This window comes from Aspergillus pseudodeflectus (genome assembly GCF_044049435.1).
Source record: "Aspergillus pseudodeflectus strain CBS 756.74 chromosome Unknown BJX68scaffold_14, whole genome shotgun sequence".
In the NCBI taxonomy this organism is placed as follows: Eukaryota; Fungi; Ascomycota; class Eurotiomycetes; order Eurotiales; family Aspergillaceae; genus Aspergillus; species Aspergillus pseudodeflectus.
Window position 1 is genome coordinate 421469 of NW_027263790.1, and position 22702 is coordinate 444170.

The 22702-nt window shown below is 50.9% G+C and overlaps 8 protein-coding genes across 8 annotated transcripts; 4 read left to right on the forward strand and 4 right to left on the reverse strand.

The window, feature by feature from the left end:
* Nucleotides 1–302: 302 nt before the first annotated feature.
* BJX68DRAFT_234054 (DNA topoisomerase 1) lies at nt 303–3864 on the reverse strand. The gene is made up of 6 exons (XM_071039697.1): nt 3469–3864; nt 3123–3340; nt 1544–3046; nt 1251–1490; nt 742–1191; nt 303–694 (listed from the first exon to the last, which is right to left on the reverse strand). The coding sequence occupies exons 1-6, from the start codon at nt 3521–3523 to the stop codon at nt 560–562; spliced, it is 2601 nt and encodes an 866-aa protein (XP_070900771.1). The 5' UTR covers nt 3524–3864; the 3' UTR covers nt 303–559.
* Nucleotides 3865–4166: 302 nt separating this feature from the next.
* On the forward strand, nt 4167–5665 carry BJX68DRAFT_234059 (F1F0 ATP synthase subunit gamma). The gene is made up of 6 exons (XM_071039698.1): nt 4167–4347; nt 4470–5044; nt 5104–5216; nt 5271–5291; nt 5350–5384; nt 5436–5665. Exons 1-6 carry the CDS (start codon nt 4292–4294, stop codon nt 5524–5526), a joined length of 891 nt encoding a protein of 296 aa, XP_070900772.1. The 5' UTR covers nt 4167–4291; the 3' UTR covers nt 5527–5665.
* Nucleotides 5666–5669: 4 nt separating this feature from the next.
* On the forward strand, nt 5670–7969 carry BJX68DRAFT_51979 (DnaJ domain protein). The gene is made up of 2 exons (XM_071049316.1): nt 5670–6124; nt 6200–7969. Exons 1-2 carry the CDS (start codon nt 5960–5962, stop codon nt 7787–7789), a joined length of 1755 nt encoding a protein of 584 aa, XP_070900773.1. The 5' UTR covers nt 5670–5959; the 3' UTR covers nt 7790–7969.
* Nucleotides 7970–8639: 670 nt separating this feature from the next.
* BJX68DRAFT_254351 (F-box protein) lies at nt 8640–10160 on the reverse strand (the record flags this gene model as incomplete). Its single annotated transcript, XM_071042875.1, has 1 exon — nt 8640–10160. The coding sequence occupies one exon, from the start codon at nt 10158–10160 to the stop codon at nt 8640–8642; it is 1521 nt and encodes a 506-aa protein (XP_070900774.1).
* Nucleotides 10161–10435: 275 nt separating this feature from the next.
* On the forward strand, nt 10436–12102 carry BJX68DRAFT_234065 (putative disulfide isomerase). Its single transcript, XM_071039699.1, has 3 exons — nt 10436–10700; nt 10762–10769; nt 10836–12102. Exons 1-3 carry the CDS (start codon nt 10548–10550, stop codon nt 12037–12039), a joined length of 1365 nt encoding a protein of 454 aa, XP_070900775.1. The 5' UTR covers nt 10436–10547; the 3' UTR covers nt 12040–12102.
* Nucleotides 12043–15656, reverse strand: BJX68DRAFT_234068 (ribosome biosynthesis protein KRE33). The gene is made up of 2 exons (XM_071039700.1): nt 12604–15656; nt 12043–12496 (listed from the first exon to the last, which is right to left on the reverse strand). Exons 1-2 carry the CDS (start codon nt 15606–15608, stop codon nt 12292–12294), a joined length of 3210 nt encoding a protein of 1069 aa, XP_070900776.1. The 5' UTR covers nt 15609–15656; the 3' UTR covers nt 12043–12291.
* A 566-nt stretch (nt 15657–16222) lies between these two features.
* BJX68DRAFT_52034 (putative capsular associated protein) lies at nt 16223–20126 on the forward strand. Its single transcript, XM_071049317.1, has 7 exons — nt 16223–16546; nt 16804–16862; nt 16923–17239; nt 17296–17700; nt 17757–17900; nt 17964–18385; nt 18433–20126. The coding sequence occupies exons 1-7, from the start codon at nt 16503–16505 to the stop codon at nt 19997–19999; spliced, it is 2958 nt and encodes a 985-aa protein (XP_070900777.1). The 5' UTR covers nt 16223–16502; the 3' UTR covers nt 20000–20126.
* A 237-nt stretch (nt 20127–20363) lies between these two features.
* Nucleotides 20364–21780, reverse strand: BJX68DRAFT_52048 (glycoside hydrolase family 16 protein). Its single transcript, XM_071049319.1, has 3 exons — nt 21312–21780; nt 20816–21239; nt 20364–20726 (listed from the first exon to the last, which is right to left on the reverse strand). Exons 1-3 carry the CDS (start codon nt 21659–21661, stop codon nt 20469–20471), a joined length of 1032 nt encoding a protein of 343 aa, XP_070900778.1. The 5' UTR covers nt 21662–21780; the 3' UTR covers nt 20364–20468.
* Nucleotides 21781–22702: the final 922 nt, after the last annotated feature.

Sequence of the window (22702 nt, forward strand, 5' to 3'; positions counted from 1 at the left end):
TCACCTTGGAACACTGGCCTGTTCTGGTTTTTTTCCCCTTCTACTTCTCTGTAAGCATTTCATCCTGATTCTGATGTATTGTTGATTCATGTTAGAGTTGGCTGGTTGAATGGAGTGCATACATGGATGACATCTTTCGCTCCATGTCTCTTATGTTCCTTTTCAATCGATGTATTTGAATTGTATTAGCATTGTTTTGACGCACTTACACACCTGCCTACATACTGGCTTCCTCACGTTTAATTACCGCCCCCATGTAGCATCTACAACTATGAGCTAGAGTGAAGAAAATATCATTTCTCCTCGTGTAAAACAGCTAAGGTGCATTCCTCTCTTAGTGTACTATAGTATATGCTATGATGTCACGGTGTACCTGCTCTTTAGTCGCTCGGAGTGCGAAATTGGCAGCGATATAAGGCAAACAAGGGTTGCTCAAAATGCAAGAAAAATAGTGATGACAGAGTTTTGAAAACGGCCGTAGACGTTTGAAACCGTAATAAAAAGGAGTATGAAGAAGTCAATAACCATAAAGCCAAAAAGATAACCTGCTCGGGTTCGTTTAAAACTCCCAATCCTGATCAACGGACTTGATGGCCCACTCGAACTTCTCGCGCAAGGATTTCGAGAAAAACTTCTCGATAGGGACGTCGAACTTCTTGCTGAAGACGACTGTGAGTCGAGGATCTATATAGTTCTGCTATAGGTTAGCAACAGCTAATGAGACGAGGATAGACGACTCACAATCTTCGAGGTACCAAGGGCCACTTCCTTGTTGTCCTCTTTGTCCTGAGCCTGGAGCTCCATGTTATCGATGCGTTGCTGGATCTTGGTGACGGCGGCTTCCAGTTTCTCGACAGTCGGGCCTCGACCTTCAACCTCGACCTTGCCAGTTTTATTCTCCTTGGCAAACTTCTTCTCCATTTCCTTGACAACTTCCAAGCGGGTTTCGAGTTCACTGGCCTTCATTTCCTTCTCACCCTCTGCTGCAAGCTTCTCGTTGTCTTTTTCGAACTTCTTCTTGATCTTCAGCCGCTGCTCTTCAATCAAGAAAGCTTGATGTTCTTTGATCCAGTCCTTGTCGATGTCCTCATCTAGCTCGAAGAATTGGGCGCCCTTTTTCTTCTTCAAGCTGGAATCCAAATCGAGCATCATCTGTTTAAGGCGCCATTTCTGATACCGTTGGCCCTTGATCTATACGCGAAGATTAGTGCTTCCGGCATTACTAAAATTTTCAAAGAATGCTGACGTACTCGCTCGCTCATTTTCTCCATCTGGTTAGCATGTGAAGCGGTAACTGTTCGCTTATGGTTACACAGAATGGCAACCTTGCGGTTTGCGTCGTTGTATGCCTTGACCTTCTCTGCGTTGGTACCAGTGGCGTTCATGTCCTTGAGTAGTTCGGACATTGTGTACGAGGCGTTGTAGGTACGGAACACCTTTGCTGTAAGGCCTTGCATGTATTGCGAGAGATGCTTATTGAGGGCAGAGGTCTATAGTAGAAGTCAGTGGGTCCGTATACGTCTCAATGGAAAGCCCAGCTTACTGTTAGACGATCAAAGATCTCGTCACCTTCCTTCTTGGGCGCCTTCTTGAAGATTTTCAGATTCTTGAAAACCTGGGCATCCACCTCAACCTCATCGTAGAACCGGATACTATCCTTACCCAGGAAGTCAAATATCACCTTATTAGGGGGCTTGAGTGTGACGTTCTCATATTTCAGAGAGCAACAGCCGACGGTGTCCGCCTCGTCCTCACCCTTTTCATTACCCGCACGAAGGGCGAACTGGTCAATGAGATAAACAGCCGTGGCTTTCTGCCGCTCAACCATCAACTCGTTCCTCAAATTCTTCTGATAGTCTTTTCGGATCCTGGCGATGTGCTTCTTGAGTTCTCGGGCCTTCTCAAACTTCTTGTAATCGCTTTGACCCTTGACATCAGAATTGGCTGCAAGCATGACATACTTGTAGTTGCCATTGATATTTTCCTGCCACATGGCGAGCCATGTACCTTCTTGATCATGCTTCACCTCCTTCCACTTATGACCTTCCGGTGGAGGCGGAACGCGGGCATCTTTGCCAATGTTGATGGTGATTTGCTCTGGCTGAACTCGCGACTTCACACGACCCGTCTTGGGATGTTCACCACGGCCACGGAAGAGCGAGGGAGGTTCAACTCTGAAATTGCCAACTTTCTGCTTGCGGCCATCCCACATACAGTACATATAAGGTGCCTCCTGTTCATCCTTTTCAGCCTTTAAGCGTTTCTTCTCGGCGGGTGGAAGAGCTTTCTTCTCCTGGCGTTGCGCATCAAAAAACTCGAAAATCGGCCGGAAATCACACTTTGAGAATTCCTTAATGTCGACCTTGTTGCCCTTTTGATCCTTGGCACCGCCAGTTTTCTTCAAGATCTCCTTGAAGTCCATGAAGAAGTTCTTTTGGAAAGTGGGATTCTCCACATGTTGCGTTGAATTTAGCATGGTACCAAAAAAGGTCGCGACTTCTTCGGCGTCAGGGTGAAGGTTGACAGGGACACCATCATACTTCAATTTCACATTCTTTGGGAGCGGTTCATATGGAGGAGGGAAGACAACACCATTGTGTTCGAGTGTCTTCCACTTGATCGTACCATCACTCTTTGTCGGGTCGTCCCACCATCGGTACTCTTCCTCTTCCTCAGCATCCTCAGCATCCGCACTTTCTTCTTTCTTGATCGATGCCGCCTTTCCATTCTTCTTGGCCGGAGTTGTCGACTTTGGCTCGGCTTTGATTTGCTTAAGTGGCTGCTCCTTCTTTACCCCGTTCGCCACTTTCTTGGGAGCTGCCGCTGGTTTGGCGGTTTTCCGGTTTGATTCTGCGCCCTTTTCGGCCTTGATCTGAATCTTCTTCTTCTCGGCGGCCAACTTTCTTTCAATCGGAACATCGGAGTCGGATTCGTTGCCGATTGCTGTTTCGGAAGCCTTGGGGAGTTTTCTCCCATTGAGCGCGAGCGGCACGTCTTCGTCCGTCTCTGGATCCTCGTGTTTCACCGAGGTGCGGCGACGTTTGCTCTGTCGGACAGTCAGTCGTTGAAACAAAGAGCGACGATAATAATGACACAAGACTAAGAAGCGAGGGATGGCGTACTAGTGGCTCGTCCTCCTCGCTGCTCTCAGGCTCCGCATACGACTTTGCATTGCCAACACTGGTTCGCGCCTTTCTTTTGCTAAGGCCGTTGATGCCGTCTGCATCTCTCATCTCGGTGTCGCCATCGTTTTGTACGGGCCCAAATCGGATGGATACGCCAGGGTCGACATGGCCGTTGGTTTTGGATGCGCCGTTCGTGATGCCGTTGGGTTGACCCACTGTGTTGATTGTGAAAACAGCGATTAGAATTAGGATTGTCAAGTAAGAACGACAAGTAATCACAGTCAAAGACGAAGTGAGGCGAGCAAGGAGCGTTTGAGGGCGATAACAACAGACGGTGACTTACCAGAAGATCTACCGTTCATTTTAACGAGTGGGGTATCGTCTTCGGAGGAGCTCATGGTTGCAATGTCCTGGGTTATAGGACTGTATCGTGGAGTAAAGGTTGAGTAAAGATAGGCTCGAGGCGCAGGATAAGAGCGACTCGAGGTTGACCTGCCAAGTCTGCAGAACAGAGCTGGCGCTCGACGAAGGATGAGGTCAATAATTGTCTGACCAATGAAGCGAGAGGAAAGAGAACCGAGTATTCAATGGAACGAAGTGAACGAGAAGGGGGTGAGAGTTAGAAAAGGGGAGGCATTGACAGGGGAGCGTGGTTTAGGAGGAAAGCGGAAAGAGCACGCGCAAGAAGAACGTTAAGCAAAAGCGAGCGTCGAGGAGAGAAGAGGAAAGGAAAGGAATGGAAAGCGATGCTGTCTTGGTTCGGGGCCTGAGGCGATCCGAGCCTCTGGATGTTTCTCCGGACCGTCCAGCCACTCCCGTTGCAGCATTTACCTTGGTGCCTTAGTTTCCTTCTCCCTGCCTGAATTCATCTGAGCGGCGGCTTCCTCTTTGAGTCGGAAAGGCAATTTTCAAGAGTGAATGTCACGTGAACTGGCCAACTTGCAGCTGTGGTCTTCCGTGTCCCGCCGTAGGACCTTCCCGCCTGGGTTTAGTGTTCCGGCTGTCGGAAGAACAGACACAGGAGTTGAATTCGTCGACCTCCCATCATCCACTACTGACCACCTCCGCCGGCGATTGAAACCCCCCCCGTGGTGCTCCCCTTCCGCCGTCCTGTGGTTTCTATCTTCGGTGATACCCTCTCCTCAGTCCTACGGTCCGATCTTACCATGCTTTCTCGCGCTGTTCGCCCGGCCGTGAGGGCTGGCGCTGTTGCGGTCACCCGGTAAGTCCTTCCGGTTACCCAGCCAGCTCACCACTTTCGCGACGTTATGCTTCCGGCTCAGAGATTAGGATTGAAATCTGCTTGACTGGGAGGATTGGTGATGGCTACTGACTATATCAAAGCACTGCTCCTCCCAATGCCGCCAACTTCGCGACCCTCCGTGAAATCGAAGGACGTCTCAAGTCCATCAAGAACATCAAGAAGATCACCAACACGATGAAGGTCATCGCCTCCACCCGTCTGACTCGCGCTCAGAAGGCCATGTCCGACTCTCGTGCCTACGGTCAGACCTCCAACACGCTTTTCGAGCAGGCCGAGACCAAGGCCCTCGAGGACAAGAAGACTCTGCTCGTCGTCGCCAGCTCCGACAAGGGTCTTTGTGGTGGTATTCACTCCGGTCTCAGCAAGGCTACTCGTCGCGTTCTTGCCGAATATCCCAACTCCGATATCGTGGTTCTCGGCGAGAAGGCCAAGGCTCAATTGTCTCGTTCCAACCCTGAGGCTATCGTCCTGAGCTTTGCCAACGTCTGCAAGGACATCCCTACCTTCGCCGACGCTCAGGCCGTGGCCGACCAGATCGCTCTGCTGCCTACTGATTACGCCAGCGTTAAGATCATCTACAACAAGTTCATCAACGCCCAAAGCTACGAGCCCGGCACTGTCGAGGCTTACTCCGAGGAGGCCATCACCCAGTCCCGTTAGTCTTCCGTTTAATACCTGCAAAACGCAGCCAATGCTGATAATATTACCTTGCAGCCAATTTCTCCGCTTACGAGGCCGATGAGGAGACTCTCTCCAACCTCCGCGAGTATGCTCTTGCCAACAGCTTGTTCTGGGCTATGGCTGAAGGCCACGCCTGTGAGATTTCGGTAAGCTTTGTCCTTTGATACCTTCGGTCGACTAGTGCTAATAACATTTCTTAGGCCCGTCGTAACGCTATGGAGGTTAGTATCCTCGTTGACCGTGTCGTAGAAGTAGCGCCAGACTAACCCAATCCTTCAGAACGCCTCCAAGAACGCTGGTGAAATGATCGACAAGTGAGTATCGCGAGTGTCCTGGCACATATGCTTTATCTGACATTATTCTAGGTTCCAGATTCTGTACAACCGTCAGCGTCAAGCCGCCATTACCGGTGAACTGGTTGAAATTATTACCGGTGCCGCCGCCAGCGCTGAATAGACGCTGTTATGATATTTCTTGGGAGGGAGTCGCCATATGTAGACTAACTCGAACATACCTAGATTCTCACCAACCTGTAAAATCTATCTCTATACATTTCGTTTGTAATGTGTTTCCTCTTCGTTTGAGAATAGCAGCAATATGCGTGTTACACGTTTGTTTTTGATATTGACTCTCTAGGACTCTCGAATCATTCAGCGAGGTCTGTGTTGCCAATCCGGCTTACACACAATTAGGTACAACGAGGCCATTATTCACCCACTCCCCAGCTTCCTTCCCTAAGAGCCTTCACACCAACAGACCTCCACTTGCTGATTTGTTTACCTTTACATCCTCCTCACTTCCCCCTCACTTGTGGAGCAACACTTTTCTTCATAGATTCCTCAGCAAAGGCCCAAAACACCATCAGGACAAACCTCACCTTTGTCTGAAAATGTCCTACTCATCCAGACACAAAACAATGGATTGCTATAAAATCCTCGGCATCGCCCGAGACGCCAACCTCAAGGACATCAACAGCGCCTACAAAACTCTCGCTCTAAAACACCACCCCGACAAGACAGGAGGAGACGATCATGCTATCCTTCAGTTTCAAAGGGTACTCAGTACTTGCTACATGCCTACCCCATTCTCCATTCCTTCAAACACGGAACGCTAACAATTCCAACCACAGATCCAACAAGCCGTCGAAATTCTCCGGGATCCAATCGCCCGCAAATCCCACGACAAGCATCTCGGCCCACCACCCGAAGATGAGCGGCTTTTCGCGAGCCCAGATTACAATGGCTGGGTATCGACAGGTCTGCATGTGCGGGATCTCACTCGTAGCGCTCGATATATGTACAGCTACGGGAATAGTGTTCACATGGATCCGCATTCAAAGGAGTCGCAGGAAGAGAAGGCTCGTTGGGCGCGGGCTCGAGAAGAGGAGGACGAGATGTGGAGACAGCGTCTTCAGGATTTGGCGACACGCAACGCAGAAAATAGAGCCAGGCTTGAGGCTGAGGCCGAGGAAAGAAGGGCTAGATTTGAGGCTGAGGTTGAGAACAGAAGGCCTAATCCCGCTGCCTGGTCACGTTCGTTTAGGCCTTCAGAGGGTGATATCTATGAAGAAGACGAAGAGGAGGATCACGTCGAGGCTGAATGGTGGGCGGGAGCCAAACCCAAGGAGATGAAGGGCGCCAAGTCCGAAGCAGACTCTGGTGCAGTCAGTGACCTTGCTTACGACGAAGAAAGGGACGTTGATATCGGAGTTGAACCGGATCATGAGATCGAAAATGGCAACCATGCTGATGATGGAGAGGACAAAGGCAGTGCTAACACTTATGAAGCCGGAAACGATCTTGTCAGTGACGGCGAAGTCGAGCTTGACAGCCACTCTGATACCAAAGAAGGCGATCCCACTACGGGACTCCCTGCTGATGTCGACGGTCACGCCCTCCCGGATTCAGCAAAGAGCTCTATCAAGTCTACCTCCGAAGACGGATCAGTAGTGATCAGATTCGAACTCGGGCCCGAGTTCCACGCCGAATTTGATATCGAAGCTATTATCGCCGAGGCTGAGGGGAACGCAGAAGATTCCACTAATGTTAAGCCTACAGTCACGGAATTTGATACCAAATTGCCCGAGAAACTCACAACAGAATATCACACTGCATCCTCCGGAAGCCCACAAGACCTATCCGCTAGCCCCTACGTGATGAGCGGCGGCCTTGGCTACCCAAGTCCCGGGTCCCCAATCGACGCAGAGAAAACATTTCTCACACATGCCGAATACGGGAGCGAATCATCGATATACTACGACTTTAGCGAACCAGAAGCCCCGTCTATACCAAAAGACGCCGAGAGCCAAATCCTCAACCCACCACCAATCCCCCAAAGTCAAACCTACAACTTCAAATTCAACGCCACAAACGTCTACCCACACCTAACCCCTTTCATTCCCTACTTCGCCGCGAAGCTCGCCTACACCGACGGCCGCTACACAAGGGACGATTTCCAGACCGAACTCCGAGGCATGGTAATGGAGACATACTGCGGTTGGGTCGAGACAGTGCGTGCTACGATCCCGGGCGCGGAGTCCCGAGAGGCAACCCTTGATCTCATTCCGCAGGACTGTCTGCATCTGGGATACTGGGAGAAGGTATATGGGCGTGATGAGTGCGAGGAATGCCATCTCTGGAGGCCGATATATACTCTCGTCTGTCCCGGCTGCGGAATTAGGAAGTGCGTGGGGTGTAAATTTGATGATGCTGGTGCTTGAGCGATGCGTCACGGTGTATTCTGGCTCTCTTTTGTTGTTATTTCCGCGAATGGGCACGCTTGTTTGATGTATGCTAAAGTGCTTTCCCGGTTTCCAGGGCGTGGTTTGTATTTGATTTGCACTAGTTTGAGACTGGTGAGAGGTCCACTTGATTGCTCGATCTCACTTCCGAAAGACGAGGAGTGGTTCGTTAGCTTCCTGGTATAGCGCGATAAAGGTGAGAATATAATATGCTTCATGACACTTCCGCTGGCTTCCTCATGGGTATTAAGCCCTCCAACAATACATATGCAGTATCCTCAACCAACTATAAACCATTCATGTCGTTCTTAACCGGTACCATTACACTCACTTCCCTTCTCAGCCTTCACTTCTTATTACCCAGCTTCGACCCAACGTCGTAAATACATCATGTAGCGCTTGTTCTCCCGGGATATGTACCTCGCCTGCAGCGTGCTGTAGGGTTGGATGAATGCGGCGAGCGGATTGGAGATTAAGCTGACATTTTTCGCCACCATACTCGGTAAGTTTGCGGGAGGCCAATCTAGCTCGATCCCCAAGTAAGCATTGACCTTGATAAGGAATGCCCAGTAGGTCGAAGATCATACAAGATATCCGGAAAGACCCGTGACTGAGTTTAAGAAGAAGCCTTCTGCCCCAACCTAGCGAGGCGAATAGGTCTACTCGCCATAAAGCTGGTCCAATCTAATGACCGATTTGTTTGACTATATTGCTTGGTCTTCCTTGGAGTCCGTCTGAAACTAGTTTCTGCCTTTCTGGGAGTATCTCAGGGCCAACATAGAACATGCCCATGCCATGGCTTGAGCGCACTACCGGATTTATGCTAAAATCACTTATCGAACCGGTAAATAACCAATTCGCGGTTGCTGTTCTCGCCGAGCAGATACCGTTCGGTTCCATATATCCTTCCTTTGCCCGTGAGCTCAAAAATCTCGTAGTTCTTCAAGGTGATAGCCGAAGAAGGCGTCCGGATGCTCAATGAAGCTTTTAGGTTGAACGGCCATGTGGATTGGAGTAGATGGAGACAAAAGCCCACTTGAGCTTTTTCATCAACTGCCTCGGAGATTATGGTGTACCATGGCTCATCGCAAACGCCAAGTGTAAGGGGATCGGCTTGTAGGCTACTGTTTCCACGATAAGGAGGCAGTACAAGATCAAGATTTCGCCTCCAACAGGGACCGAGCCCACTGATTGGAATGCTGATCACACGAACTTGCGAGGTCCATTCAGCCGGTCCAACAAACCGATCAACGGGGCCTGTGCATATGTTTTCGTAGATCTCAATAGCCTGATCATCATCCACGATGTTCAACCATTGTATGCCGGGGAGACCTCGCTGTCTAACAGAGTAGAATCCCAACTCTCTGAAGCCAAAGCGCGAAACAATGTGAGGTCCCAGATCTTGCCCTTCCTCCTGTAGGCGTCCTGTTGGATCCAACGAGGGTCTGTAAGAAGATGGCTTGGAGATATCCCACACAGAGAGCGACTCTATCGGAGCATCGTCGTCTGCAGTGTACAGACTGCGATTGGGTTGCCAGATGTATATAGCATAGTGGGTTTGGCTATGAGTTGAGAAGAATCTGTCTCTCTCGCTGAGCGGATGTCCCAGAAACATAATCTTCCATTCATTTCGAAAGGATATGCTCCATCCACTGGAAGTCTTGGTGACATCAAAGGAGGAAGCAAAATGTCGATGAACGCCATCGCTGTCATTCAACCAATGGAACGCTTTCGGTTCGGCCCATTCCACAAGGAGTACTCGTTGTTGAAGCCGAATTCTGCGAATCACCTTTCCTGTGATGATAAATGGGACCATGAATCGTCTGTCGCTGTTCAGATCCATAAGAGTCAAGCAGGAATGGTCTGCGCTTGGGTACACCAACAGACCATCCTCATACGACCAGAAAGGCTCTGAGAAGGGCAAATCCACCTTCTGCATCAGATGACTGGCATGCATGTCCCAGGGTTGCACCTGAAACCATTCCCGGTCTCCGTTGAGACCAAATTCCTCGCACAACTTGTGGCGTTGAATCGATCTAGGTTTGCCCCGATTGAGATGGTCATATCTAGCTGCGACTTGGTCAAATAGCGAACGCCAATATTTGTCGTCTCTCGAGTCCTGTTGAGCATGTGCGGGGTCCGCAAATTGATCTCTGGCCTCGCTCGCTAGTGGAAACAGCTTCTTTAGAAGCGGGATGAGATTTGCTGGGTCTCCGAAGGCTTCGTTCCACAACCGCGAGACGCGCCGGCAACGGACTATATCCCTGGGACTGAGCAAGTCCGCAACCATCCAGAAGAGCTCACGTGGTAGCAAAGGAAGATCCAAGTGCTCCTCGGAAGACTGAGACATGGCAGTTTCTTCCATAGTGAAGATTGCGGGGTAAAGCAATTCCGAACTGGCTCATCTTACTTGGATAAGATCATATTATTTAGTGCCGAAAGCTCATAATCAAGCAAGAACGTGACTAGTCAGAAGAGGAAATGGTAGCTATTGGAGCTGTCAAACTGGTGGGTCATGTCAGGTACGACGACAAGCAGGAGTTGGGAGGAGAAAGCGGGGGCGGAACCGGAACCAGCCCGCCAAAGTCACATGCCAAGCAAGAGCTTTAGGACACCTTGCTTCAAGTTTTTAACACCTTGTCAATGCGCAGTTTATTTCTGCTGACTGCAATGACCTTTGTTCTCTAACTTCAGGGATTTCTGCTGCCCATCAAATCTGATTTTCACTAACTCCGTCATGCTGCAGTCGACTTCAGCGCTTTTGCTTGTCGCGTCGCTTCTGGCAGCTCTGCCAGTCAACGCAGATGGCCTCTATACTAATAAATCCCCTGTCCTTCAAGTGGACCAGAAAGGATACAACAAGCTGATTGCTAACTCTAACTACTCATCTGTAAGTACTTATATTCAGGCTCCCAGCGTCTCGAAACCAGAGCTAACGACTCTTGAGCTAGATTGTAGAGTAAGCTCCAACCCCAACTTCTGTACAAGCTTCGAACAGCTCCTAAGCAACCTCTCCTTCTTCCAGGTTCTACGCCCCATGGTGTGGACACTGCCAAAACCTCAAACCTGCCTACGAGAAAGCGGCGAAAAACCTCGACGGTCTCGCCAAGGTAGCCGCTGTGAACTGCGATGACGAAGCGAACAAACCATTCTGTGGACAAATGGGAATCCAGGGCTTTCCGACATTGAAGATCGTGACTCCGTCCAAGAAACCCGGCAAGCCCCGGGTTGAGGATTATCAGGGACCTAGAACCGCTAAGGGAATCGTCGACGCAGTGGTTGACAAGATTCCCAACCACGTGAAGAGAGCTACGGACAAGAACTTGGACGAGTGGCTTGCCGAAGATGAGGGCTCACCCAAGGCCATTCTCTTCACCGAGAAAGGGACGACAAGCGCTCTGATCCGGTCTCTCGCGATTGAGTTTCTGGGCAGTATCAAGGTTGCACAAATTCGAAACAAGGAAACGGACGCAGTGGAAAAGTTCGGTATCACAGACTTCCCGAGCTTGGTCTTGCTTCCTGGAAATGGTCAAGATCCTATAATCTACCACGGAGAACTGAAAAAGGGCCCCATGGTCGAGTTCCTCAGCCAGGCCGCGTCTCCTAACCCTGATCCTGCACCCGCACCCACAAAAGCAAAGGATAAGGCGTCCAAGCCAAGCGAGCGGCCGAAACCAAGCGAACCTATAGCATCCGAAGAAACCACCGAAGAATCCAAGCCTTCAATCCCAATCAAGGTACCTACATCTGCGCCTGCTATCGACACTCTTGCTACCGCGGAAGCCCTGGAAGCCGCCTGTCTAGCACCAAAGTCTGGTACTTGCGTGCTTGCTTTCCTGCCACAGTCCGACGAGCCCGATGTAGAACTCACTGGCCGCGCAAAGGACGCCCTCGAGAGCTTAGCTGAAGTTGCGCATAAACACGCTCAAAGGAAGACCAAGCTCTTTCCTCTGTACAGCATCCCCGCGGATAACACCGCGTCGAAGGCCCTCAGAGCTGGACTTGGTTTGTCCGAAGTCGCGGAGACAGTTGAGATCGTTGCTCTAAATGCACGACGAAGATGGTGGAGACAATATGACCCCTCTGAGAGTGCAGACTATGGAGTTGTGCGGGTGGAAGCGTGGATTGACGCCATTCGATTGGGCGAGGGGTCGAGGAACAAGCTGCCCGAGGGCGTCATCGTCACCAAGGACGAGCCCGAGAAGAAGGTTGACCACGATGAGCTGTAATATGCCACTGTCACTTTAGCTATCGATCATGTAATAAATGTGAGAAATCGCTTTGTATCATCACACTATTCGATCCGTAATCTATATTCGAACTTTTGCGGGATATACCTAGATTAAAGAAAATCCAACCATATATACATCACATTAAACACGCATAGGCCGGACACACAAACACCAGCGGTTCATGCATTCTAGGGCGATTCCATTTCCAACATGGTATATCATCACAGTTAGTCAGAGTGGTCTAACTAACTACCTCTTCTTTCTCCCCTCCGTCCCCTTCTTAATAATCTTCTGACGCTTCGACTCAACCTCCTGATCGTACAACTCGCGCGCCGTCTCACCCTTCTTGCGCTTGCTCTGCTTCGAGGACTTGACGCTGACAGTTGCGGCGCCACCGGTGCGGATCTGCTTCTCGGCTTCTTCCCATCCGGCGTTACCGTTTGTTATCTCGTATCTGGAGGCTATAAATCAGTTATTGTTCGCTCAGCGTGATCTGGGTCTTCTTGATTATGGTATATAGAGTATAAAGGAAGAGATGAAAGGACAAAAAGGGGAACTCACTTATCCAAGGGCAGAGAATCGATCAGGGCGCGCTGCTTCTCACGGAGCTCGGCGTTGACTTCCTCGCCTCCTTCGCGCAGTTCATCGTCGAGACTTGTTTCGAGAGGCTTGAAGCGCTCCTCGACGACTTCGTCGTGGGCGTCGCCAGCAGTTTGTGCCGAGGCGATTTGCTCTGCGGGGAGGGTATCCGCGACAGCACCCTCGACAAGGGAGCGGAGGTGAGTGGAGACCTTGCGGATGATCTTGAGGAACATGGCGAGCAGTTGGGAGGACTGGACGGTGGTGTGTTCCTTCTCTAGATCGTCAAATGTCTTGCGCTGGAGACCGATGGCGAGCAGGATAGACTGCTGTACACCAGAGAGGGTGACGCTGCCGCTTATACGGCCGGAGAAGTACCAGGTTGCGATGGTGGGAACGAGATCGAGGATGACATGGTAATCAAGGAGGTTGTTTGCGTAGCTGTCGAGGCGTTTGAGGTCAAAGGGGGAGAAGGCTGCGTCGAGGTCGGATTTGCGGAGAGGGGGTGGTGTGAGGGAGGGGTCAAGTTTTGCGCCTGCTGTTGCGGATTCGCCGATACTGAGGGATAGGATGGTCGGGAAGGCTCGGAATTGGTAGGAGAGGAGGGAGACGAAGCGGCGGTGGAAATCGCGGGAGAAGGCACCGAGCCAGCTCGCGTCGTTGGAGCCTGTGGCTAATGTGCGGAGCATCACGCACGAATGTTCGCCGGTAAGATCGTTGGGTGTCTGGCGCAGGTAGACGGGCGAGAAGGAGGCGCGCTTCCAGAATTTGTGCAGAGATGGTGTGAGGCCGTAGCTGACACCGAGGTAGTCGAGTTCATCCGGTCGCCGTTCTGATAGCTTGCCGAAGAGTGGCGGCATGGACCGAATATCACGGACTTGGATGTTGTCGTCGAGGAGGTTGGAGTTGGCTAGTTCCTCATCGGTGACCCTGACCATTTCCTCTTGGGCGCCTGGTAGGTTCTCTGACAGATCCGTGAATTTACCCTCGAAGAAGTCCACCAGGAGCTCCAGAGCGCGAGATCCGTAACCCATGCTCAGATATTCTGGGTTTGTGGCGATACGGACAACTCTAGCTCCAGAAAGACCGGCAAAGTCTTCATCCTGGAATTGTTGACTGACGAGCCATGGGATCAGGTCACCTCCTGCACGCTGCCCACGGCTCAAGCTGTTAAGAACACTCTGTCGGCTGATGCGACCTTCCAAGGCAACCTGTATCACGCACAGCGGCTCCGGTAGCTTTGCCGCATTCTCGTCAATCGGTGGCACAAGGACGAACAACTGATGTGCCGGGGCGTCACTCATCAACTGGAGGTCGTTCGGGGTGTTTTTGTAGTGACTGGCGACATAGAGCGCCATCATCTGTTGCAGGAACTTTTCGGAGACAGGGTGGAAGGAGAACAGGGTGTCACGGTTGACTTGAAGTAGCTGGCATTGTGATGGGTGTGGGCAGCCTTGTGTGTTCATCTTGGACTTGGGCAGAGTGGCGTCAAGACACAATACCTTGTTCAGCCATTTCTCTACCGCGTCGCCGGGGGCATATCGAATCGGCTCCGCGAGAGTGATTTCCCTTAGGGACCGGCCACCCAAGCCCCTATCCGAGTCCTTGGAAATTTTACCAGTTTTGCGATCAGCAACATCAGTGTCATCCTGGCCCAAAACCTTTACGCCGCCTCTTGATTGTTCGCGGAGCTGTTGGATCAGCTTCAGGGATAGGGACCTGCCGGTTCCTTCATAACCGTTGATTGTCGAAGCCATGAAAACGAGGTATGGGCCCATCAACTTGCGGACCAGGGGTAGAGGGATGGCGGCAGCTTCATCGATGACAAGAAGTTCCGCTTGTCCTAGCACGTGCGCATCTTGAGGTTGGATGTACTGGATTGTTTGGCGGTGCTGACGATGAACGTTGACTCGGACAATAGCCTTGTTGAAATCAGGGTTGGTGGACTGGAGAATGGTGTAGTCGGTGTGGTCCTGATAGCCGAGGGCGTCGAATCCCTTGAAGACAAACTCGAATAGGGTCTTCAAGTTCTCGGGGCTGGGAGAGGTGATGAAGATGTTGCTGTAGCCATGGGCAATTGCGGTCGCGATAGCGACACCTAGGGCTGCTGACTTTCCACGACCTCTTCCAGCCGTAAGCGTGACAGTACTCCGGAGCGTTTTTTCATCAATCGCGTCAACAAAAGTAAGAAGTGCCTTGGCTTGGTCGACCGTCCGCGCAAGACTAATCAACGGTCCGACGATCTGATTCTCTGCCAGGTCATCCTTGATTTTGTTCAGCTCCTTCCGCGTGCCGGTATTGCTCTCATCAGTCGTCTCGAGTTTCGGGAGTGGCTTCACGTTCTTTCCACCAGAAATTGGCAAGACGTTCATCTCGTCGTCGATGACCAAGCAGGAGTCGCAGCTACCGAGGGATAGGATGAAACGTTCGTTGAATCGAGCAACCACATCGTCATGCGCTTCCGTCCTGTATCTCGAGTGAATATCCATGGACAATGTGTACAGTTGCTTCAGACTGCTCATGCCCTTGAGCAAGAGCACCACCATACCACCTCCTTCGACAGTTTCGATGGTCCGTGCGAGTAAGTTGGGTGTAATGGCTTCAAAGTCCTGGAGGATACACATGCTGTAGGTGTTTCCGAGAATTTTCTCGGTTTCCTTGTAGTACACATAGCGAATCTGGTTGATAGTGACGAACAGTTCGAAAGGATCCTGATCATTCACCTCCCGAATACCCTGCTTCACCTCTCTCTTGATCTTTGCCTCTCGCTTCTTCCGATGACTGGTGAAACCCAGAAGATCTTTCTTGTAGGCCCACAAGACGGACTTGTTCTGCTGTTTGACATCGAATTGTGACTTGATATGATGGAGATTGACGATGATGTCCTTGGCACGGTCACCCACAACGACAAAGAAGCTGCGTTTCTTCTCCTGGATGCCATTCTGGATGAGTGCCGGAATACGCGAGTCGATCGCTTTTCGAGGCATCTTCACGGGGATGCAGGCGTACCTCACCAAAGATCCTGGTCGGGGAAGTCTCTGCACTTTGGCAAAACGGAAAAAAAGTTTTGGCGGTGTTCAAATTGCCGGTGTTTACCGCCTGCAGGAAGATACCGCCTAACTGTCACGTGATATGCCAAGCTAATCTTGGGGTGCATGATTGGACAGCTTCGCTTTCGCTCAAAAGACCCTCTTTCAGAAGACGAGGACAACTGTGGACTACTAGTAGGGTGGTACTCAGAGTAGTACCTAGGTAGTAGGAGTATACCACTGAGAGCCTGGCACGGAGTCCGCAGTAACGTTGAAGAAAACTCCGGATCATTGCAGCGGCAGTCTTCAGGAGACGGGACCGAGTCGTGGCTCGTGAGTCGTCATCGAGCAGGAGCAGACCCCGTCCTGCCTGTTTTGTTGATGAGGATTGACCTGGCGTTACCCACTTTCGCGTGTATTCCTTATCGCAAGTCAGGCTAAGGTGCTGAGGCAGGATTTTAGTGGAGGATTTAGCCCCTCTAGCCGTTGATCATGCCCGTCAACCGTCCTTAATCGCGGGTCTGGAAGGTCTGGTTCCATCAAAACTCCCTTTTGGTTGACGCAATCACTGCTTTTCAAGAGAAAACCTTTCGCTTCCTAATTATAGGTCCGATAGTCTATTGCATTTCAAGGCTCTTGCTACCCCCCTTTCCCTGCTTCAAATCTCATGTTATCCAGCCGTTATATGCCTCCCTTGTCTCCACTGTTTGAACTCTCCGCAGTCCCGTGGTATCTGACTTTGTCACACCTCAACGCTCTTGCGCAGCCTTCCCATCGCATGCATCAAAGGAATCCGGGAGTCAGCTTCTCGATGATGGATTTGGCGTTATCAGGATCCTGAATGGTGTTAAAATGATTCGATTATCTACAGAAAATGCGCTGCGAGCTGTAGTAGGGTAAGTACATCTCATAGTCTTTTTTCAACGTCCAATGTGAAGCTGCGCTCTCCACAACTACCGGACGACGACGGCCTTCTCTGCGTTGCCCGCTTGAAACTCGCAATGGTGACTTCATCAAATATTTTGAAGCTCGATGAGAAACACCTTTCACGCGAGGCATCACCATACACTTCATGGTATTGAGCTTCAGCAACAGGAATTTACCGAGCTCAACAACTAGTCAATGCGCTAACCGTTGTGTTGTCGTGTGACAGGGCCTTTTTTCTTAGTTGCACGTTTATCGTTACTTCTTACAGCACCACATTTGCCTTTGGTAAGTACCACTAATATATGGAACTGTAATGGCATTTCCGCTAAAGAGTTCCTATCCTAGATCAACCCTTCCACACCGCTGTACTGGCCTGCTTTCTCTCCGGGGTCTCGATTTTGATCCTGAGCAGATTTGCTGATCGAATATCGAACGTTTCACTTCCTACAGACAAGTACTCTGCAGTCCCACTCTCGGAGCTTGACACCACATCTGGAGCCCTACCAGCTAATGGACTCGACAACCATGGACCCTCTACGCATGATAGACTATCTTTAAGATGGTGGCTGAAGGTCGGAGTTCTCTCCGGAATTGCCTGCGCGCGGATTGCGCTTTTTCGCAGCAGTACCGAAAACATTGAGTGCGCTCCCACTGGATATACCGTAAGTCTTTTGACGAGCACTGGATAGACGTATCATGACCAAGGACTTTGCTCTAGTATCTGGTTCCATTTCTAGTTGCAGTCTACGACAGTTGGCGCAATCAGAGAGCCGCCATTTGTTGGGTACGTCCAAGCGGCCCGCAGAATGCCCTTGTACACGCTTTCATCTCCTTGGCCAGCCGAGTTCGCTACTTGACTCTGCAGAGTCGTTTACGATACGTCATATCAGCCACTTTTCTGGTCTTTAGCGGCCTTATTCTCGCGTCATTCAAGGGTGATCAATCAACTTATATTTGTCCCATAGTATCCGGGGAGCATACACGACAGCAAACCTTTGGATATCTATCACTTCTCCTGGATTTTTTAATAATAACCGGCTCCGCCGAGCTTTCCAGTGAAGGAGGCCGCCCCGGAGACGGAAACAGAAAGCAGGGCCTAATTTCCTGGGGTTATGGTCTTCTCGTGAGTTGTGTGGCAGCGTCGTTTTGGAACTTGCACCTAACCATGGCATCACACAGGGCGTTGCTCTTTTTTGGATACCTTGGGCAGTTTACTTGACCGTAAAGAATGGAGGTGGCACTTTTGTGACATCCCATTACCTCCGAAGTGCGTGGGGACAGGCGGCTCTGGTTGCAATTGCGATCACTTCTGCATCTCAGATGGTGAGTTTTAGTTACTTTGATGCCCATACAGTCAAAAGGACTAATGATAAGCAGCTCCCACAGTATGGCATGGTTGGGCTCTGTGTGTTGGGTGGCTTCATTGCGAGTTACTTCAATTTACTCTCGACGATAGTCAATGGGCAGGAGCCCTTCCCGCTGATACACCCGTCTCATGCCTTTGCTGCGCTTTTATTCTGTTCCATCGGAGGCTTGATTTTTCTATTCTCCAGGACGGCCTCGGACGACGAGCCACAGTTCTTGACTCGACTTAACTGGGTTTTGCGGTTCGTGATTGTCACCTTGTTCGGAATAGGGCTGTTCTGGATCTTCAGTCAGCCTAGTATTAGCCATCTTCATCCAATAGAGTTGCTCATCCATGAGGCCGGGGAGAATCACGATACATGGTTGAGAACGGCCAAAGAGAGTATTGGTTTGGCAGAAGCTGTTCAGCACTATCAAGTCAAATACGGACAACACCCTCCACCGTATGTCTTTTCGTCATCCTTTACGGGTTTCGTGCTAATTACGTTAGAAATTTTGACAAATGGTATGACTACGCCGTAAGCAGGTCTTCAGTCACGATAGACGAATTTGATGAAATACACCGCAATCTTCTACCCTATCGCGCCTTGGCCCCAGCACACATACGAGAATTGACCCAGAAGCTGGCCACAAACCCATTCAATGATATCGGCGCGCTGAGCATCCGCAATGGCACCGTCAGGGTGCAGGAGGGTATTAAACCAACACACGCATGGATGGTTCAAAGTGCGGCTAAAATGATTGAAAAGTTCTCTGAGCACCTTCCCGATATGGATTTGGCCTTCAATTTGAACGATGAGCCTCGTGTTGTAGTGCCTTGGGAGAGAATGGCTGAACTACAGATCCGGGCTAAATTGCCACCACTTTTATCTAGTGACAAGCTCGCAAACGAGTGGTCGACAGATCGTGAAACAGGATGGGACCCCTTGGAGCCAGCAGATCAAACCCCCGAGACCATGTTCGCGGATAAGTCTTTTCAAAGAATATTTGACCCGTATGTCGTTCCAGCTTGCCCACCCGGATCAAAAGCGCGATCCCAACGGATATGGGACAGACGAAACCTGTGTCTCGGATGTCTTCGCCCACACTCAATGGGTCAGTTTCCCACGGATTGGGGAGTTTCAACCGACATCTGCCATCAGCCTGATCTTGCTGACCTGCATGGTCTCCTCCTATCTCCCGCGTCATTCAAAGTTACACAGGAACTAGTACCAGTTTTTAGCCAGAGTTCTGTCTCTGTTTTCAACGACATCATCTTTCCGAGCCCTTGGAATTACGTCGATAAAATAAGCTACGGGCCTTCCCCTGAGCACCCGGATGCCAAATATTCCGACAAAGAGAACACTCTCTTCTGGATCGGAAGCACAACAGAAGGCGTCAGCAATCAGGGCAAATGGAAAGGAATGCCCCGGCAGCGTCTTGCACACCTCGTCAACAACAACACATACAACTACGTCTCCGTCCTTCTCCCCACGGAAGAACCGAAAACATACTCCTACCAGGTATTCAACGGACGAGCCCCAATCCAAGATCTTGGTCTCAGCGCCTCCGTCAGCATCACAGATCCCATCGTCCGCTGCCGAGACAATGACTGCACCGACCAAAAGGACGAGTTCAGCCCAGGTGGCCGCGTCGAGTTCCAAGACCACTGGAAATACCGCTACCTCTTCGACTCTGACGGTGCAGGCTTCAGCGGCCGCTTTCTCCCCTTCCTACAGAGCCGCAGTCTGCCCTTTAAAACCGGTCTGTTCAGACAGTGGTTCGACTCCCGCGTCACCCCCTGGCTTCATTACGCACCCATCGATATTCGTCTCCACGGCCTATGGAGCACACTCGCCTACTTTAGTGGCGTGGACGCGACAGTTGATGGCAATCGCAGGATCGAGATGAGACGCCATGATATCCAGGGTCAGTGGATCGCCGAGCAGGGACGCAAATGGGCGGAGACCGCCCTGCGTAAGGAAGATATGGAGATTTACTTCTTCCGGCTTCTGCTTGAGTGGGGGAGGTTGACTGATGATAGGAGGGATTCATTAGGCTTTACACTTGATTCCTAATTGCTGTTTCAGGTCAATGGCGTTTTTCTCTTTTTCTGGTTTTCTCAGGTGAAGATAGTTGGCGTCTGGTTTCATCAAAGCTGACGCATTTTGTTTATGGATTGAATATCACTATTTTTCATTTTTATTTATTCTTTTGCTCATGCCCTTTTTACGCCCTGTTTACGCCCTTTTTATGCCCGTTTTTTATAATCAACTTGAAGCTCCTACAGTACCATTCATCAACTCATTCATAGACCTATCGTCGTCCCAGGCCTGATATATACATACCAACACGAACAGCCCGAGGCAGAAGCCAAACATTCACGCGAAACACAGCGGCAGATGGGTATGGGAAGAGGGTATATGGTGTGCATATATCCAAGAAAAAGAAAAGGAATAGAAAGGTTTCAAATGAGGAGTTTGAAAGACAGGTACTGAACAAAAGAGGTCACCACCTCCTTTATTCCAAATGCCACCGTCACGAAGTCTATTCAATAGAAGCCGAGCGGGTCCTCATTGATCTTCGCGGGAATTCACGAGCTTGAGGTGTGTTACCTACTTCGGACGCACGCTTCTTAGCGGAAGCCGAGTCCTCGTACACGCGCAGAGAGTTAATGTCCCAGTATGCCTCGGAGAACGCAGAGGGGTTGTTGGCGACATAGTTCTGGCAGGAGCCGTGGGCAGAGCATGAGCCGCTGCCCCAGACGTTGCCGGCCCAGTCGCCGCAGAAGGTTATGTCGAAGATCTAAGAGATGATGTATTAGTCTTTTTTCTACGTTTGTGAAGGAAAGAGAAGGGACGGTTTAAGGAAGAGAGCAGGGATGGGAGGAGTACGATTTGCATATCAGTAAAGTGAGAGTCAATATCGCAGTTTCCGGCGAACCGAGCGGCGGGTATACCCCAGGAGGAAGGGTTAGGGTTCCCCGAGGAGATATCGCCTGGGATGCTAGAGCGCGGGAAGAACCAGATGCTGATTGCGTTGCCGGTCCACTCGGTCGCATAGACGCCACCGCCTGCGCCGTTGAAGCCTGCGCCATAGGAGTTTGAGGACGTAGCTTGGATGCCGCAGCCTGCGTTGTTGTCTTGTCCTGATGCCTGAACATAGCAGTTGCTTGTGAGGAGGGAGCCCGAGAAGCCAGTGGGGTCGATGGAGCAGCCGTCGCTGGTGTGGAGGGTCATATGGTTGTTTGTGGCCTCATTGACGTTCTCAATGATATCGATTTCACCGCCGTTGGGCCAGTCAGGGCCGAGGATCCAGCTGACGGGTGCCGTTAAATGTGATACACTTTTTTAAACTTTCGGGTCGAGGAGTATCAATGGTTGAACTTACAAGGCCGGCCAGGTACCGCAGCCCGTGGGCATATGGCCGAGGTCGATGATGAAGAGACCATGGTGGTATGTTTGGGTGCTTGACAGGCGCACGCTTTGGCGCCCAGAGCTGGCGATGTTGGTGTGGTCCACGCCCATGTAGACGGATGACCCGGCTGATATCAAGCCTGCGTTTTGCGCGGTTCCCCGGTCCACGTAGTCAACGAAGCCGTTAGTCGGGTCGCGGTCGGTGAAGAAGGAGAATCTGTCGAAGAATGAATCTGGGCTGTAATCATCCCGCAGCACGTAGGCAGCGCTAGCAGATCCAGCTGCTAGGCCTAGGACAGGGAGCAAAGTCGACGTAACGCGCATTTTCACTTATCAATGACGAGATTTATGGAGAGTGTAACACAACGTGAGAGGCAGCAGAAGCAATATTCAAGAAAGGAGCGTGGGGAGAGAAAAGGAGTGACAGCACAACACCGTTGCTCTTCAAGGAGGGAATGAAGACTGAAGACCTGCGGATGAATAGCGCATAGCATCTAGGGCGCTTCCTGAGGTTATATAAACCTCAGCGCAGCCCTTGGCGAGAAATTCTTGGATAAACCATAATGCTCAAAAGGTATCATCGGCCACGATTCATGCACCAGACCCGGTCTCGGGACTCGAGAAAAAGTGTCTCTTGGATGGCATTGGCATGCCCGAACGCGAGCGAGACTAACCATCTAAAAGACGGAATCAAGGCATCCTCCATCGGGGAACAAGCAGTGATTGGAGGAACCCATCGAATCCATACCCCAAGCACGGCCGGGGGCCGAAAAGTCTGGCTCGAGGGTGTAGGCTGAGTCTGGCTCTGGAAAAGAAGGGTATAGAACAGAGGGATAAGGTTCTATGAAAGGTCCGCCTGCCGAGAGCAATGTGACAGCAAAGGCTTCAAGAATCCGGTACTCCGTACAGCGGAAGCGGTAGATGAAGGTAAGCGCCAACTTCCAATGAGCGTGCTCAACCGAGTGATCATCTCTAAACTGTCTGGAAGCAGTATGGGAATGAGTGCGTTTCAGCCGGCAAGGCGCACTCGCGGATTCGCGGATTCATGTTGACCTCGCCAGCTCTAACACTCTTGTCCGTGGAGCGTTACTTTGGCTCGAGGTACTCCGTATACTCGGGGATACAATGATGAGTCTGCAAGGGCAGAGAAGTTTGAACCTTTGAAGAAGACATGTAACGTGGGGAGCTGCAAATGACTGCAGATCGGCCAATGTGACTCGGGGAAATATTCAACGACGATCCAGGGCGCCAGAATGCAAGCGACAACAATGATTGGCGCGTGGGGAGATGAGAGGAAGCGCAAGCGTCAAGCTTTGCATGCGATCGCGACAAAAGGCGGCCTGTGTGCCTGATTCGGCCTGCTGA